At 43.5% G+C, this 19510-nt stretch overlaps 1 protein-coding gene across 1 annotated transcript; it reads left to right on the forward strand.

Annotated features, from left to right (window-relative positions):
- Positions 1-2285: 2285 nt before the first annotated feature.
- On the forward strand, positions 2286-17956 carry PPIF (peptidylprolyl isomerase F). Its single transcript, XM_068255458.1, has 6 exons — positions 2286-2509; positions 7673-7703; positions 11531-11619; positions 13240-13336; positions 15349-15424; positions 17442-17956. The coding sequence occupies exons 1-6, from the start codon at positions 2342-2344 to the stop codon at positions 17575-17577; spliced, it is 597 nt and encodes a 198-aa protein (XP_068111559.1). The 5' UTR covers positions 2286-2341; the 3' UTR covers positions 17578-17956.
- Positions 17957-19510: the final 1554 nt, after the last annotated feature.

Consider the following 19510-nt stretch of genomic DNA (forward strand, 5'->3'; position numbering starts at 1 on the left):
AAGCAGCTTCAGAGGTTGTGATCCGGAACAATCCGACTGCCAGTGCCTCTGCAACAGGCTGCGCCATGTCTGTGCGCTCTGCCGCTTTTGAACAGAACGCTGCACTGACCCGGAAGTCCTCCTGATCTGGAAAGCGGAAACCGGAAGTTGTATGCGCTCCATGCTGAGTAGCACGCCGACCTTCACTGCCGCCCGCTCGTTTTCGCGCCGGTTTACAGCGCCCTCCGCTCCCTCTCAGCCAATACATCCCCAGAAAGATCAGGCGAAAAAGAGGGGAATCCTGCCGCCTAGGTTTGTTTAAAACCAAACAGCGGAGGCATCGTGCAGCGAGGCTGACTGCACGGAAGCTGCTTTAACACAGCCAGGTAGGCAAAAATAAAAACGTTGTACATAAAATAAAGAAAAGAAATATTATGTTTAGGTGATAGTCCTGTAGGTAGGACGGGAAAAAAAAGCACTTTGGAGGGGGCAGGTCTAGAAATTTATACTGATAGGTCCTGTAGGGGTTAGGGGGCGGGACTAACCCCGTAGTAAGGCTGCCAGGGAGATGGGAAGGAAACATCTAATCCAGGGCTAAATTTGGTGGATGGAGGAATATATATGCCAGTAAATCTTGTGGAGGAGAATCGCTGACAAAACCTGGTCCTCGGTTTGAGTGGGACAAAGGCTCTTCATCCAACCAACCCATAAGGGCTAATCGGCAAGTATCTCAGGTGAGATTATTCCACGGCTGGCTAACCATTTTCTGAAATTTTCTATTGAGTGCGCTCCCCCCCCCCCCCCCCTTTTCCCTTGTCCTCTACAGATATCTATATCTATACCTCCCAGAATGGTTTTTAAAGGAGGGGCACCAGCTAACACACTTTTCTTCTCCAATGCTTAATGAATGAGGGGGCTTGTATGAATTGCCCATGTAAGACATTTCCTAGTCTTAGGCTGGTTTCACACTACAAACTGTCGGTAATGTTGTAGTACGGCGCTCCCGCCGCACCGCCAAAATCAGGCCTTCAGGGAACACTGCGTTAGTACACGGTGTTCCCTGTCTGGCCACCAGCCAAGCAGGAAGTGATGTACACTTTTGGTCTCTTCCTGCTTCGGGTATGCAGAAATGTATTGTAAAAATACACTTCTGCGCATGCGCGCTGTGAGGTCATGGCGGCCAGCTTTTTAAAAAAATCCTGCGTTGCTATAGACTAACATGACTTCCGGGCCAATGCAGATTGCCGTGGGTCCTGCAAGTTAACGTAGTTCTGCGCTAGTAATAGATTTGGCACTTCCGGCGCAGCGTACCGCAACGTGGGAAGTATGAACTTCTCCATAGGGTTTCATTAGACTGCAGTAGCAGTGTGGCAATTTGCCACACGGGACCGTGCCAGTGTGAAAGGGCCGTTATCCTTCACCAGAAACTACACAGCTTGCAATGGCGCTTCAATAGCGCGAAGGGCCCTTTTACACTTAATGCATTAGTATGTGTTTTTTCCATAGCACTGCATTAAGAAAAAGCTTTCAGTTAAAATGTGTATAGTGTAAAAGAGGCCATAGGGAAACATGGACATTACTTTGAAAATCAGTCACAACTGAGACCAACTGATTAAGTGTAAAAAGGCCCTAAGACTTTGATCATTGTGGACGTTTGAACGCCTAAAAATTGTAACTTAATGTTAGTGATTGCTCCACCAATTTGACATCACATTTTTTTCAGTAGCGGTGCTTGGTATTACTTATTATTTTGAGTGCCAAAACTTTATTTGTGTTTGAAAGCAGGAAAACAATTTTCTCGCTCAGGCATTGTGTGATTGCTGAATGCTGAAGACACAAACTAGATTCGAAAAGCCAAGGTGGTCTTTACACCTTGGTCTTGAAAGTGGTGAAGATGAAGACCACCTTCAAACTAGGTTCTGCCAACGTGCAAGTGAACAAGTGGGAACAGAGGCATTCCAGGTTTTAATCCAGCATGTATATGTAGTGTGAATAGAGCTTGCTGTACCACGTGTGAACACCTATCACTGAGATCTCGTTCCTACATGTAATTAATTAAACACGTCCAGGTTTAGTGAACAGTCTCTGTGATGAGGCACGGAAAGTGTATGTGCCCTGCTTACTGCACATTGCCATGCTGTTAGTCAGGTGGACGAGCACAGAACACAGTTTACAGGACTGCGTGACACGTTACAGGTACGCTTCACGTCACGCTGCTGTCGTGCATTCCCTTGTGCCTGTGTTCTTTTCAGGAGTTACCGCATGCCCCGCACTTCCAGTAGTGGCCGCTAGGGACGCTGTGCGCAGGGAATATATCTCCGGGCCCCTCACCGGCAGCGCATGAACACACTCAGCTCGCACCATGCTGGCAGTAACTAGTAGGATGCTTCTCCGGGGCTGCCGGCCAGCCACCAGCTCACTGACTGTATGGAGAGCCTGTAGCTCCGGCCAGGATTCCAGCAAGTGCAGTCCGCTGGTGTACATGGACCTCACGGCGGACAACCAGCCTGTGGGACGGGTAGTGTTTGAGGTGAGTCGCATGTGTCCCAGTTCTGCATCTCTGTGATATGATGGCGGGACTCGCATCACTTGTTGCCGGGGAAGGGGAGGCCAGCAAGTGGCGGCGGTATTTATGTATATCAGGCCCACAGCAGCTTCCTCCTTCTATAGAACCTAGAAGCGCTGTCATTGTAAATTGCTGCTGTTCCTCACTTGTCACTGCTGCTGGGTACACTGCTGGTAGGTAGCCTGTCCCCTCACTTGTTACTGCTGCTGGCACATAGACTGTTCCTCACTTGTCACTGCTGCTGGGTACACTGCTGGTTGGTAGCCTGGCCCCTTACTTGTCACTGCTGGCACATAGACTGTTCCTCCCTGGTCATTGCTGCTGGGTACACTGCTAGCACATAGACGGTCCCTCACTTGTCACTGCTGCTGGGTACACTGCTAGTTGGTAGCCTGTCCCCTCACTTGTCACCGCTGCTGGCACATTGACTGCCCCTCACTTGTCACTGCTGCTGGGTATACTGCTAGTTGGTAACCTGTCCCCTCACTTGTCACCGCTGCTGGCACATTGACTGTCCCTCACTTGTCACTGCTGCTGGGTATACTGCTGGCACATAGACTGTCCCTCGCTTGTCATTGCTGCTGGGTATACTGCTGGTACATAGACTGTCCCTCACTTGTCATTGCTGCTGGGTATACTGCTGGCACATAGACTGTCCCTCACTTGTCCCTGCTGCTAAGTAGCATGTCCTCTCACTTGTCACTGCTGCTGAGTATACTGGTGGCACATAGTCAGTCTCTCTCTCTCTCTCTCTCTCTCTCTCTCTCTCTCTCTCTCTCTCTCTCTCTCTCTCTCTCTCTCTCTCTCTCTCTCTCTCTCTCTCTCTCTCTCTTCTCTCTCTCTCTCTCTCTCTCTCTCTCTCTCTCTCTCGTCACTGCTGCTGGGGTCACTACTAGCATGTAGCCAGTTCAATCACTTTGTTTCTGCTGCTGGGGAAACTTCAGTTTTAGATCTAGTTCATCCGTTTGTCGCTTCTCTAGTAAAGAGCACACATGTAGCACTCATTGTCAGGACTGCTCACTGCGGTGACCTTCTATTTCTGTAATTATGTTATTTTGAAGATGGGCGCTGTGACACTAAACTGACTTTTTTGCTGTAGATTTTAATTTATGATCCTGAAATTGATAATAATGAATATAAAGTGGAGATTGATCAATGGTATGTGGTTGAACATTGTAATATAATCTCACTATTGTGTGTTGTATAATGTAATAGTCTTCAAACTCAAGCGAAGTATTGGGCTTGTATGGTTGAGTGGTTGAGGTGAGCCAGCGTGAAAGTCCACAGCAAACCGTTCTCCAATCACAACAGTTCTCCAGTCTTCAACTTGAACATTCACACTGGCCGAGCCGGCGCCCAATTCTAGCAGCGCTGAAAAGCACTGCTCCGCCAAATAGCATGGGTGCATTACTACTACAACCTATCCGAACCCTAGCCGTTCGAGAGAGCGTTGTCCACCCAATCACATTTGCCTACGGTCTTTCACGCTGGCTCACCTCAACCATACTTGCACACTGGATTTTTCTCTTTGTGATGTTAAAGATCTGTGTCAAGTTTTACAGCGCTATCATATAGTAGATATTTCAGCATTGTCCAGTGATGATAGTGTCTTGCATACATACATTTAATTTTTACCACTTCCATGTAGTATGAGAGCCTACCTACACAAACTGTTCATAGTACCGTATTTAAAATCTTGTAGTCCTCATGGAGGTGGTAAAATCCGCCAGTCAAAACTGCATGTGTACGCACCCTTTAGGGCTTGTGTATTGTCTTGTCTGTGATTCAGCTGGTGCTTTATCATCTTCAAAGCAGGTCAACTGAAGTTAGTGACTGTAGAGTATCTTTTAAGTTTTCAATGCTATAGCAGAAAAATGAGCTAAAGGTAACCTGATGTGTACACTGGCCCTTATGAATTCAAGCAGGAAGTATTCAGTGCCATTGTTCTCAGTTCAGCTCACTCCCCTCACTGATAGAAAATAACCAAATAATTAGAGAATCCATATCGGTATGTCATTTCCGTTGTTATTTGTTTGGGTACCATCCTCACCCAAAAGACAACGATTTTTAGGTTGCTCAGGCTGTTTGAAAACCTAAATAGAAGTTGTGAATACAATTCTGATTTGAGAAGATCCACTTTCAAGTTGGGACCTGAGGGTGTTGCTCTTTTATGTTGGGTCTACTGAGGATAAATGGCGGAGTGGCTGTAATATTTACATGTGTTGCTGTTCTTATTGTGACTCAAGGTCATGGGCATATTGCCTGAGCTGATGTGTGTTTAACCACAGGCTGCACTTGTCAGTGTACAGGAGGTCACCTTGCTTTGTAGATAGTGCAGCTCCACTTTCTGTCATGTAGAAAGTTGCTCTTTATAAGGGCTGGTTCTTTTTGTTAGAGTAGTACATCTACTGCAACTCCTTTTTCATATGAAATCCTTTTTTTTTTTTTTTTTTTTTTTTTTTTTTCCCCCTTCTACTGGCAATAAAAAACGTAAAACAGAATAAACATTGCTGATGTGTAACTTTGTACGCTAGAATAAGTTGATTATGCTGTTTCATTGTTGTTGTGTTTTGGAGACCAGTCACCACAGACTTAATAATCTATTATGAATATTACAAACAATACATTACAGTGTATTGAATAAGCTGTTAAGGGACTGTGGCAGTATCATTCTACGTGCTTATTGTCTGAATAAGCCCTTAAAAGTATGGCCACTCTTAGTGCCTTGGCTTGCTTTTATTAGGGTCTCTGTTACACCTGGAGACAGAACAGTTGTCATACAGACAGGGAATTGATAAAAATATTTCCAGCTTTGATGATAAAAAATAAAATAAAAAAATGTATATACATATAAAGTCCTCTATATATAAGTCCTCTTCTGCATGAAGTGACTGACAATTAGTTTTGTCATACATTTGTGGGTTGTGCTGTTGGGGAGACAGTTGAGAACTGTATTCCTTATCTACAGAACAGGGCTGGTTATGTAAGCTGAGTTCCCACATGCTTTTCCTGCAGTCATTCTGTAGAGTGGCAGAGCTATGTATGTAGCAGATAACAGCCAACAGGACTCCGCTGTCACTTTATGGGAAAAAAGTATTCCCTGAGTAGAAAGAAACATACATAGACTTATGGTAAGAATTAGATTGTTAGCCATCCTGAGGGGCAGTTATTTACAGGACTATATACTTTGTGCAGCGCTGCAGAAGATGTCGGCACTATATACTATATACCTCCATCACAGAAAGCAATGGGATACTGCTGAGCAGATGACAGGCTTGAGACAGCTCCTAAAGTTAAAAATTCTGACAGTTAAATGTACTTTCTGGGAGAGGTCAGATTTTGGTTTTAGCTGGCCGTTTTGCTGCAGGGGCTTCTCCTCCCCCGCTCTTAAGAGTAATGCAGTGTTCATCACCTGTCGCTGGCTGCTGTCTCTGCTGCAACAAACATGAGCAACTGAGTTGACTGGCACAAAGCTAGGGGGGTTTGTATGGGCCTGACAGGAGCTCTGCGAATGACACAGAGCAACTATGGGTTGCAAAGATTTTTATTTATTTTTACTCCCTGCCCCCTCCATTTATGATGTATTTAAATGATCACTGGTAGTAGAGGTAAAAATGCTTTGGGGGACATACCTACTGGTGAAACGTTCATTTATTTTAATAATTCAACTTAAAGCGGACCCAAAGCAAACTTTTTTTTTTTTTTTTTTTTTTTAAGTTCAAAATATTTAGTTGCACCACTCTGACACATACCAAGGTAAATAAACACTCCTTCAAGCCTATGCGCATTTCAGTGCATGCTTTTCACCCTTCTCTTTTCAGAACTAGGGTTATACAGGTGGCAGCCATTAGCAATTCCTCCTTTGCTGGACACTATCTACTCCACCAGTTTGTCCCGGCAATTTGAAAGGAAGGGAGGGGTTTCTCCTATAAATGTAAAATATTTTATATTTCTCATCATGCAGCTGAAAAAAAGGCTGCTATTTATTATTATAATTTAGAAAATAGATTTTAGTTCTGAAATCTTGTATTTTTAATTTGGTTCAACTTTAAATGGTGAAACTAATATATGAAATAGTCATTACATGCAGAGCGAGATATTTCAAGCCTTTATTTGTTATCATTTTGATGATTGTGGCTTACAGCTGCTGAAAAACATCAAAATTTCAGACCATGATAATATTGTGACAAGGTTCAATACTCTAGGCTCAAAGTGTCAGACTCTAATCAGCTAATTAATCCAAAACACTTGCAAAGGGTTCCTATTTCAGGGGGTGCATACACACATCCAATCTTGATGGGCCAATTTCACTACCTACCTCTAATATGAGGGTCAACAGAGTTTGAATACTACAATCATTGGCCAATTTAAAACTGGATGTGTGTACCAACGTTATTGATTTAGCAAAATTATCATGGGAAAACCGATCCCGTTATTAAGAGCAGTTTGGACATGTACACACGCTACAACGTCCCGTCAGATAAGATTACCTGTCAATCAGACAGGAAATTGAAACGTATGTAGCCAGCATTAGATTACATTTAGTACAGCAAATCCTTACTTCAAACTAAAGTGAAATTCCACCATTGTTAAAAGAAATTAAGACCTACTTGTACACAGGTCATTTTATAATTTAGCAGTACAGTATTAGAAATGGTTTCTATTGGCCTGAACACTTACAGCAATCTGTACTTTTCGTTCTCAGTTTAGAATAAATGGACCAGGAGCCTCACTGTTTATTTTTAAGTGCATTGTTGGCTGACTAAGGGCCCATTCACACGCAAAGTCAAAAGGGATATTCATTGAGGGTTGCAGAAAGCAGTGCCCAGTGCAGAAGAAAGAGCTAAGCTCAATGACTGAACTCCCGCTTCTGTATTCCAGTGGCATACACCGGCCTGTGTGATGGGCCCTGATGGGCAGTAGTAAGCCATGGGTCTTCTATGGGTGATCAGAAATCTGTGCTGTTGGATAAAAATGTGTACCATGTACACCGGTTCGCTTTGATAGAAATTTTATTTTAAATTATCAGAATGCAAACTGCCTTTAGATTTTACTATAAGGTCTTGTTTAGAATTATTTTCTTGGTTATGTCATATTTTATATTGTTTTGTATTTTTTCTTTTGCAGTTGAAATATGACACTGTGCCAAAAACTGCTGGTAAGTAATTTTATAACCCTTCTACTTATAACCCTTCTATTTAGTACTTATTTAAATATATGGGCACTATACAAAACACATGACGCCTGCATTACTCTCCATTGCACATCCTTTTCACGAATCACTTTCAATGTACAGCTGCAGAGCGCATAAGCAGTAAAAATCACACAGTGCGCTTCTGATGTTCTGGATGTTGGCAGTAGTGTTATTCACTACGAGTATGTAACTACTCAAAATTGAAATTTTAAATTAAATTGCATTGGCTGCGGCAGATGGGGTTTTAACTTACCCGTGCCGTTGCCTTAGCCGATGCGATCCGCACCACTCTTATGCTTCCTTCTTCTGGGATGAAGGAGGAAGCATAGGAGTGACATGGAGCGCATCGGCTACGGAGGCATCATGGGTAAGTGAAGTTAACAATCCACTGGCTGCATGCTTGTTGAAGGTGTGTGACTAAAAATAACTAAAGCCAAAAGCTCAGCATGACAGCCAGATAACTGGCATTATTTATTAGGAATGAAAAACAGCCTTTGTATTACATTCCCTTTTAAGCAGATAGTAGGAGAAACAAGTTAGCTGAACTCTGGATTATACTTCAGGACTTGTCCCCATTATACAGTGCAGATGGCCTTGTGTTTATACAGCAACACATAACACCTGCTAGGCCTAAACCGTTTTTGCATCGAAATCGCAATCACGGAAATTACGATTCTGTGATCAGTATAGCAGCCATTTTTATCCTCCTCTGCAGTCATCCCAGTATTCCCCTCTACCGCTCCGTGCAGCAACGGTTTGCGTCGGCTCAGCACCAGTGCTTTCGCTCACCGTGACGGAAGCAACTCCATCTCTCCCCCAGCGTCCGCCTACTAGTATGCAGCCAATCAGCGGAGTGGTGGGCAAACTCCACCCACAGGCTTTTACGCCCACAGCAGCTCACTCTTCCCAGCACTTCTACGTCACTAGCTGGGCGGGCGACAGACTCCGCCCGCATGCCAGGCTGTCAATCACATGTGTTACGGGTGGCAGACTCCGCCCGCCTGCAGGCTCTCACACTTGGGGCAGCTCAGTCCAGGTTAGGCTAACAATCGTATTGTGTAGTAAGGGTGGAAAACTCTGCCCGCAGGCTGTCACTCGTGACTTCCTATTCCCAGCACTCTCACATAATTTGCTGGGCGGTCGGCAGACTCCGCCCGCATGCATGTCAATCAAACTTTGTCATGGGCAGCAGACTCTTGACTGCACGCCTGTCTTTCAAGTTGTGTATCGCCTTTGCACAGTATGTCAGCATGATGATGACTACTGTGGTGTGACTGATGTGGTAATCTATTCTTTCTGAAGTCTGCAAAGCTGCAGTGGGGCTGTAACGATCGGTGTCAGCACGCAGAGAGAATCTGATTATTGGTGATCTGCAGTATCACCAAGAATGCAGATATATACATGATTATTGATGATCTGCAGAATCACCGATAATACAGAGTTATTGCTAACCTCTGAACACCTACAGGTATGTGAGTGTTTGGTGTAACAGTAATACTTTGAGTAACGCACCTGCTGAGCATTGACAGTAAAGAGACACTGCTCTGAGAGCACAGGAACCTTCCAGCAGCCTGAGGCTCCTCAAGGGGAGGAGTCAGGCTGAGGATAGGGTGGGCCAGAGAGTGAGTGACACCTGACGGTGGATGTCACTATCTGGTCTGGAGACTATCTCTCTTAACAGGAGAGATAGCTCTCAAGGTCGGTCTCGCCTGGTCGGCAACACACTGACAGATAAGGTACAAAGACAGAAGGCTGATTCGGTGTCCTAGGCAAGCAGGGTCTGGCAACGGAATATCAGATATGCGAGGTACCGAATCAGAAGACAGAGGAGTAGTCGGAAAAGCTATAAGTCATAACATATAACAAACAATGCCTATTCTGGGTGCGAGGTCCTTGGTCTCAGCACCCCGGAACTAGTCTGAAGTATACACAGATAATACAGTTCCCTAGACTGGGTGCGAGGTCCGTGGTCTCAGCACCCTGGAACTAGTCTGAAATATAACACAGATGGTAGTACAGTTCCCTAAGCTGGGTGTGAGGTCCTTGGTCTCTACACCCTGGAACTAGCTTAACCTTCCTGGCGGTAAGCCCGAGCTGAGCTCGGGCTATGCCGCGCAGGAAGATATCTCAGCCCCTGGTGGGGCGATTTTCTTCATTTAAAATGCTGTACGCGCAGCTAGCACTTTGCTAGCCGCGCGTACAGCTTGATCGCCGCCGCTCTGCGGCGATCGCCCGCACGCAGCGGCGCAACAGGGCCCCCCCCCCGCCAGAGCCCTGCGCTGCCCGGACCAATGAGTTCCGGGCAGCGCTATGGGCTGGATCGGAGGCGTCTGACGTCAGGACGTCGGCTGACGTCCATGACGTCATTCCGATCGTCGCCATGGCGACAGGAGAAGCCAAACAGGGGAACGCGTTATATACGCGTTCCCCTGTTTGCTATTGATGCCGGCGACGATCGCACTAGAGGGACACATGCGCCCTCTAGTGGTGTTTCATGTAGCTACCACTCTGGTAGCTTTACATGAAACAAAAAAAAAAATTAAAAAAAAAAGGATTTTTGCCTTTTTGGCAAAAACAACTAACCGCCAGGAGGGTTAAAGCATAAACAGAATACAATTCAAATAATCTGGCTAAGTGTGAATTCCCAGGTCCACCTGGTTCAAACACACTGAAGGATCTGACTAGGTCTGAGTGCTTCCACGTAGTGATCGCAACGGCAGACAACTTGCAAGTGACCAGCAGAAACTATATATGGAGTAGTGCTCTCCAGCACCAGCCCTAATTGCTCAACCAATAGTATCCTGCTCTGGAGTCAGCTGATCGGCGTGGTCAGCTGACTCCTCTTGTATAAGAATTCTGCCTCTCAGCGCGCGCGTGTGTATTCCTAAGCCTATGTGCACTAACAGACTCAGCCACACCAGACACATGCTGCTGCGTGCAAACCGCGGAACCAGCCGCCTTACTATTGTTGCATGCGGCGGCTTTTCCGCGTTCTGCCCTGCCACCAGACACACGCTTCCGCGTGCAAACCACCGCACTGGACGTGGAATCAGCCGCCTCCTTAGTAGCACATGCGGCGGCTTTTCCGCGATCTCTCACAGGGGCACTTTAAATGTGTGCAAACTACGGTGCTATTCATATTCCTTCATATTTCCTTCCTATTCACTGTAAATTTAGTGCTAAGGCTTGATTTGAAGAAAATCGTGAATCAAATCGAAATGGCAATTTCTAACAGAAATTGTGCAATTCAATCTTTTCCTAAAATCTTTCAGGCCTAGCACCTGCCTTGCTTTCTGTTGCAGTGCTGATAACATGCAGTGACATTAAAATGCATGTAGCAGTGCCTTGCGATAGCACACTGCTGTGCAGTCTGAAGTGTCCACATGTAAGAGGACCTCGTTCTGAATTCTTCTAATCAGAACCTACATCTTTCTACATGTGCACCACGGAAATCACCTTTGACGACTCCTCTTTGCGCTGCCCTTTGCATGACATGGCCGCACCCTTTGCATGACATGGCCGCACCCTTTGCATGACATGGCCGCACCCTTTGCATGACATGGCCACACCCTTTGCATGACATGGCCACACCCATATTGTTATGCAGGACTATGAGCAAGCCTCTGTTCTAGAGGAGGCCTGATGTTTGGTCACATAGGGTACTGGGGAATGTTTCAAAACAATCCAGTAAATACAGGATGGTCTAGTCACAATAAATAAGCACACAAACATGAAATGATGCTACAGATCTCCACTATATTTACTTAAACTATTTGTATTTCATTACACAGAAAATTTCCGATCATTGTGTACTGGAGAAAAGGGTTTTGGCTACAAAGGATCCACTTTCCACAGAATCATTCCCAGTTTTATGTGCCAGGTAGGTGTACATGGTCGGCACCATTCTCTTAGCTGTTCTACCCATACAAAATGCATGCATGTACTGTATATTTATACCTGGATGATGTCAAGACGTGGCTGCCATTACAGTCCCTGGCCTTGCTTCATAACTGTCTTTCCCTGTCCTTGGACATTAAAAGGGACCCTGACTCTTTCAGTACAGAATAAGGCCAATGGCATCCCATTTTGTAACTGTGATTTGAAACTGAGTTGTAGTATATGCCATTCTTTCACTTGTGTAGAGAGACGTGTGTAACATAGCCACGTGGGCAGAGCTGTGACAAGCCTGATTTGTGGAAGTGATGACAACCATAGACTCTGTGCAGGATGTGCAGATCCTCTTTTCACTTTCACATGTGAGGCTTTCAATCGCAGCAAGGAAAGCCACACAGAAGAGGTGATTATGTTTGTTGATCAGCTTACAGTTACAGCACAGAAAGCAGATGCAGTGTAATTCCCTAACCATTCTGCTCAGGCCTCTGCTGCATGAGAGACGTATTGCTTGAGATCAGATTTAACTGCTTGCTAAAACACTTTTTAAATGAAGCACAAAAAGGAGTTTGTTCATATTCCTTGATTGGCCAGGCTGAGACCAAGTAGTACATGTAATTGCTTTAATTAGATCCTGCAACTGCTGTCTGAAAAGTGAATAGTGCTTTAAGATCCATCTCTTGTCTTTAGAACTGATACTTTTATATTGGAGCTGTTGATCAGCAGTGTATCTCTCTATCTCCTTGACTTATTCAAGTACAAAAGTGGACATTCACTAAGCATCCAGCAGATGATTTGTTTGGTATGATCCCAGCAGAGGTGGCAAGGCAAGCCTTTACTACAGAATGGCAGATGACCCTATAATTCCAAGCCATTTGTACAGGAACTCCAGTGCGCTCTGGTGCAGAGATGCATTACTAATGCAGTTTCTATGCGTTCACCTCATTTGTTGGGAGTGACTGACAGCTGTCATTAAAACCTTGCTATGAAACATTTGCAATAATCCTCTAAGGCCTGGAACCCACTAGCAGCACTTTTCTTAAGCTGGCCACTAACTATCCAATTTCTAGCGAAAAATCGTTCGAGCGATCAGAAATTCTGATCGGATTGGTTGTAAATAATCTCCATTGGTGGACACAATCGATTATGAACGAGTGAAAAAAATGTCGCCCGAATGAATTTTCGTCAAACGAAAATTTGGATTTTCTTGGTGGTCGTGATAGATAGGAAGCAATGATTGGTTAGTTGATGGTGTAGTGAACGATTTTTCGTCCGATCAGAATTTCTGATCGCTCGAACGATTTTTCGCTAGAAATTGGACCGTTAGTGGTCAGCTTAAGCATTTTGTAAGCGGTTGTGATTTTAAAAAGCTCTTGCTATGTAATCCTATGGGTGTGATCCCACTTGAGGGATGTTGAATTTAAAAATCCATGATTGCATTGCATTAGCAAGAGCTTTTCAAACCACTGGCTGCTAGTGAGTTTCAGGCCTAATGGTCTTTAATATTTAAATCTCATTTGTGCATTTTTCCTAAGTGTTTCTTGTTGAAGGTAAGGCTGTTGTACTGTCATTGATTGCTCAACTAAATAAAACTGTTTGTTTTGGCCAGGGTGGAGATTTTACAAATCACAATGGAACAGGAGGGAAATCTATTTATGGAAGCCGCTTTGCAGATGAAAACTTCACACTGAAGCACATAGGGCCAGGTACAGTCTCTAATCTTGTGATATGTATGTAACCATCCCTAAAGGCCCATACACAGGTCGGATTTTTCTGAACGCTGGGTCGTTTGAACTTCCCGTCGTTCAGTCGTTCGCACGCGGAATCAGACGTGTGTACGGACTATCGTTCGCGTGATAAGACTGGCGGATCGCTGGAAACCAGTCTTATCACCCGAACGATAGTCTGTACACACGTCTGATTTGACGTGCGAACGACTGAACGACGGAACGTTCAAACGACCCGTCTTTCAGAAAAATCCGACGTGTGTGTGTATGGGCCTTAATTCTCTGCTTGGGGGTATTCTTAATTTCCTCTAAGTTTTTTTTTTTTAAGTCCCTCTAAATCCTAAAGAAGCGCAAAACACAGTGGGGTTAGTGCTGACCAGTTGACCATTCCCTGACGACCTACAAGTCCTGATGAGGCTGAACTCTGGATGGATGGTCATGGGAGGCATGGATTCAGTGTTTCCATGGGAACAAGACCGAAAAAAAATAAAAAATTGGACTTGTAGTTTTTGAGAAAATCTCAATTTTTTTTTTTTTACAAATTCAAAGAAAAAATGGCCTTTAAACTTGTATAAGCAGGTACAGAGTGCAGAGTTGACACAGAGGGGGACACTGGAATCACAGGGGGACAAAGAGGAGGTACAGGGGACAGAGATAGCACATTGTTCTGACTTAAGAACAGATTCATGCATATGTTGAGATAGAGAAGAGGCACTAATTGTTGCAAAAGAAGGTACCTTTTAATCCAGGGTGGTAGGATACAACGGGGTGTACAGTGGGGGTGAGGGAGGCCTGACAGCTGTTTCGCTTACAAAGCTTCCTCAGAGGCCAATAGAAGCTTTGGCCTCTGAGGAAGCTTTGTAAGCGAAACAGCTGTCAGGCCTCCCTCACCCCCACTGTACACCCCGATGTATACTACCACCCTGGATTAATCAGAATCACTTTATTCGCCAAGTGCGACAGGCGCCGCACCCTGAATTATTTGTGGACACAAGGCATATTGGCAGGCGCAAACAGTGCAAGTAACATTACACATAGTACAATTTTAAAAAGAAACAATTCAAACATAGCAAATGACACATAGAGCAGTTGACGCTATATTAAGCAGAGATGAACATGAGTGTCAGCCTATGGGCGGGCGTTCGTCCTCTAGTGCCCCGAGGTGCAGAAGGGGATTAGGAGATGGCATTGGGGAGATGGTCTGAGTTGAAAAGCGTGATCGCTTGAGGGAAGAATGTGTTCCTACGCCTGGTGGTTTTGGTGTAGATGGACCTATAGCGACGTCCCGAGCGAAGAGGACTGAAGAAGTGATTGACAGGGTGGGAGGGATCTTCTTTTGCAACAATTAGTGCCTCTTCTCCTCTATCTCAACATATGCATACTTGCCTCTGGGTGCACAATTGGATGCAAAATACACAATCCGGTGAAGCCAGTAACCCTTTGGTCAGCATCTAATGCCAGGCTTTTTTCTTCTTATCTTATTATTAAGAACAGATTCAGGTTAAGAACAAACCTACAGTCCCTATCTCGTTCGATAACTGGGGACTACCTGTACTGTGAATTATGCACTGCTGATAAGATTTTGGAGCTGCATAATAATCAGATGCCAGTCTATCATCCTCTTATTTCCCTGTAAAAATCCAGGTCAGCCCTGCAAATTCCAATTCCTGTGGAACCACTACTTCATTTGACTTTGAAACAGATATTCCGGTCCCATAGCCCCGTGTTACCTCTATTTATGCAGTAGGTTCTGCTGTGGAATTCTGATTTTTGTCTAGAAAAAGAAGGCTGAAGGCCACCCAATATATGACCTTATACCGGTCAACCCCATAATTGTATGTGTTTGATTTGTACTGTGTAAATTCCTATACAGTCAACAGGAAATGGGTTTGGTTGTTTTCTTTCTAACTCCGTAGGTATTGGGCTTCTTGTTTCCTTGCTTCTTGATATATTAATGTTGCCTTGCAATAAATATTATTTTCTATACTTAGGTGTTCTTTCAATGGCTAATGCAGGGCCCAACACAAATGGTTCCCAGTTCTTTATCTGCACAGCAAAAACAGAATGGTGAGTGGTTGTTAGAGCTATGAAATGCATCAAGTTTTGTTAATTTTTCTGTTTGCTGAGTTAAGAGTATATTTTGAGATCCTATTGAAGGAGAATTTGCATCTATTGAAGAATCTCTATGGTGAAGCGTTTGACCTCCTACTAAGCTCTATAGTCTCTCCCTTTGTACCTTGTGTGTTTAAAGGCAAACTTTTCTATATCTAGCAAATCCTAATCTGTGAGCAAAACTGCCGGCTATGACAGGTACTCTTGTACCTGTCTGACAGGTACTCTTGTACCTTTCTAGACTTCCAACATCCATTACCTCTTGAGTAACCTGACTGCTCAGCAGTGGTGTATAGATAAATGGCAGTTGTCGATCTAGTAAGGTGGGTGAGACCAAGTGAAGAGTGATCAATAATATCCCCTTTCAGCATACTACTCTTCTGATATCACCCATACGACCATTGCAAACATTTTACCAGCTAATACCATAGAGGTTTCCAAGTGATAGTCAAACCTTTGAATTGGGGGGAACCCCCAACACCCCCCCCCCCCTCCTCTTCTCAATGGATAAAGGATATAAGGGCACTGCTTTCAATGCTCTGCACTCCTGAGTGCATGCCCTGAGGTACGCACATATGTATACTCTTTACAGAGAGTCGATGATAGTACATGGCTGTTTGTACATTGACTTGGCACCAAGGGGTGTGGCATGCTGACAACATCCATCTCCCCTTGTGTCCAGAGATGCATGAGGAGAGTGTTACCTATGTATCAGTGACAGGTGGCGGAAGAGGAACAACAGAATATGTTTTATTATCCAGTATTGCTGGTCTGACCCCATTGGTAGAAAAATCAAAGGGTAGAAAATATCCAGGTCAGGTTTTCCAGATTACTTGTTTCCCAGTAAATGTACTACAAAGTGTATTGAACATTTTATTCCATCAAAAGTTGAAGAGAAATCGAGAGCCCAATATGGTGTAATATGTCAAAATTGATTGGATAAATTAAACAGTGAGATGGTAATACTCACAAACACGGGTTACCACCTAGGTAACCACTCATTAGGCAGGTGAGGAGATTAGACCTGTCCTCACTCAGGATTAAGAAGTCACTCTGTAGATAGGAAGAAAGGGGGTAGATCACCCCTCCACCTGGGGTGGACTCAAATATATTGGTAGGTGAACAGAGGCGCCAGAAGGATAAAAGTACATAAAATTTTTAAAAAATTGCTGGGAGGAAGTGGTGGACTCGCCTCCGTTAAAGCAGACACCAAGGACTGTAAATATATATATATATATATATATATATATATATATATATATATATATATATATATATATATATATATATACACATTTATTGAAAATACCCCAAAGATGCAACGCGTTTCGCAGGCACAGCCCACTTCTTCAGGCAATAAGCAGGGGATAAGCAGCAGCAATTCAGTTATAGCAAGCACAGAGGTGCTCTGCTTGCTATAACTGAATAACCTTGGTGTCTGCTTTAACGGAGGCTAGTCCACCACTTCCTCCCAGCAATTTTTTAAAAATGTTATGTACTTTTATCCTTCTGGCACCTCTGTTCACCTACCAATATATTTTATTCCATCAGAACATGAATAAATATCTGGGTAGTGACTTTTTATCTTTTTTTTTTTTTTTTTTTTTTTTTTTTTTTTTTTTTTTTTTTTTTAGGGAGGGGAAGATAAGCAAACTACCACTTGAAATCTATGACATCTAAAATGAGTCGCAGGAAATGGGAATGTGTGTTGCTTCTCTCAGCGTATGTGAGAATTACTGCTGGAATTTTGTCCTCAGCACATTATATTTGTGAAGGATCTAGTTTACTGAGCCTTCTCATGAGTATTTTTGCCCAAATGCCAGTGTCAAGTGCTGTTGTATTTGGGTTTATATACCCTGCTTGTTAGAAGTACTTGTTTTATGTTGTACCACCATGTAAACGGGTCACAATTTGAGTCTCTTGCTAAACCCTGAGTAGAGCGATTTTATTTATGTTTTTCTTTTTCTTCTAGGCTGGACGGGAAACATGTGGTGTTTGGGTATGTAAAGGATGGCTATGATGTAGTGAGGAAAATTGAAGCTTGTGGACAAAAGAGTGGGCGTCCTACAAAAAGGATTGTCGTTGCAGACTGCGGAGAACTTCCTTGATACAAGAAAACTTGAACTGTTTGTTCACCTCTGCCACACGGGAGGAACCCGGCAATGTGATCTCGGCTATTTAAGCCATACATTTTGTTAACCTGATACAGGAAAAGGGCTTTTTATTCATCCATTTTTCCTGAACTTTCATGACAATTTAGCTGTTTGTTGCTTGAGAGTAGCCACCATGAACAAAAATGTGAAGACTTTTGGAATACACTGGAGCGGCGTGCCTTATGTTGACTTGAATGACTACACTGGTTAAGCATGGATATGTTTACATTTGACTTAGTATGCAGTCCACTGGATGCTACCCAATATGTATAGATACTCCTGTTATGCAAAAGGATCAATTTTAATATTCCTACACATCCTCACATGAGATATATATATATATATATATATATATATATATATATATTTTTTTTTTTTTTTTTTTTTCTATGCCCATAATCTAATATAAGTAGAACTATATAATGAATGGAAATAGCTTGATGTAATGCTTTTGGCAATGTTTCAGGTGTAGTTTGTTTTGAGAAGAGGAGTGTTTGTTACCTTGATGAGATGGGGAATTTAGAAAGTGCTGACACATTCCTTAACTAAACTCTTATATCAGGGAAGCTTGGGGCTCATTCACACTACTGTTTGCTGTTACAGTTTAATGCCTACCTTAAAGGGGAACTTCAGCCTAAACAAACATACTGTCACCAAGTTACATTAGTTATGTTAATTAGAATAGATAGGTAATATAATCTCTTACCCACCCTGTTTTAAAAGAACAGGCAAATGTTTGTGATTCATGGGGGCTGCCATCTTTGTCATGGGGGCAGCCATCTTTTTGGTTGAAAGGAGGTGACAAGGAGCAGGAGACACAGTTCTAACTGTCCTGTGTCCTGATTACCCCTCCCAGCTGCACACGCTAAGCTTCAAATGTCAAATTCAAAATGTAAAAGAAAAAAATTTGCACCAAAACAGCAGAAAGAGAACAACATCAGAAATCCCATCATGCTTTGCACAGCATCAGGGGGAAAAAGCCCGGGCAGTTTTCTTCTGTGCAGCTAAAAATGAGGCTTGTATAAGAGAAACAAAGTTCTGATGCTGTGAAACTTAAAGAAACACCAAGCCTTTTCAGTGCTGCTGAGTCGATTTTTAGTACGGAGGTTCACTTTAAATGGAAAACCATGTTTATTTAGAGCATTCTGGGAGTTTTGGGCTATAGTCTATGGGGCTAACATTTAGTGACTGACATGTCATAGTTGGAAGGAAATTGCCAGACAAATACCAAGCTACTGTATGTAGCCAATGATTTCTAGACATTAATTGCCACTGAGATGCTGCATTCCACTGTAAGTAAACACAGTACCAACCAAAATCTGCCAACTAGCTCGTGTGAACTGATTCTGTTGCCATTCATTTCTGTCAATGTTTTCAAGGCAGCTTCTTGACGGTTTAAACCAATCAGGTAAACGCCGGTGTGAATGAGTCCTTAGAGGCAGAGTAGAGTTGGGGGAAAAAGCATTAGATTCTAGAATTGCAACAAACAAAATGGCCACCCACATGAAGCAGCGATGGCAACTTGTGCAGCTCTAGCCGGCAGGTTTATATAGCAGTATGCATTAGTAAGAATGTTCTTAGTATGTAGAAGATGGCATTGATGAAATCAAGTGAAAGAGTTTAGTTCAGATTTGGGCCAAGGAGAAATGTTAACTGTAGTTTTATGCACTATATGCAATAAGATCTATAAGAAAACAAAAGTTTGCTTTCTTAAAACAGAAAGAATTTGCGATAATTCAGGTTGGCGTGAGCTTGAGATGTCTCCCAGAGCATCACTGCTGAATATATGCAAATTAACCATTGTACCCTTAGAAGCTAAACACACCTCCAGAACCGCTGCTATGCAATGATGTGTCAGCTTGTTAATTTGTACAGAGCCATAATAATC

Source organism: Hyperolius riggenbachi, chromosome 10 (assembly GCF_040937935.1).
Source record: "Hyperolius riggenbachi isolate aHypRig1 chromosome 10, aHypRig1.pri, whole genome shotgun sequence".
Lineage (NCBI taxonomy): Eukaryota > Metazoa > Chordata > Amphibia > Anura > Hyperoliidae > Hyperolius > Hyperolius riggenbachi.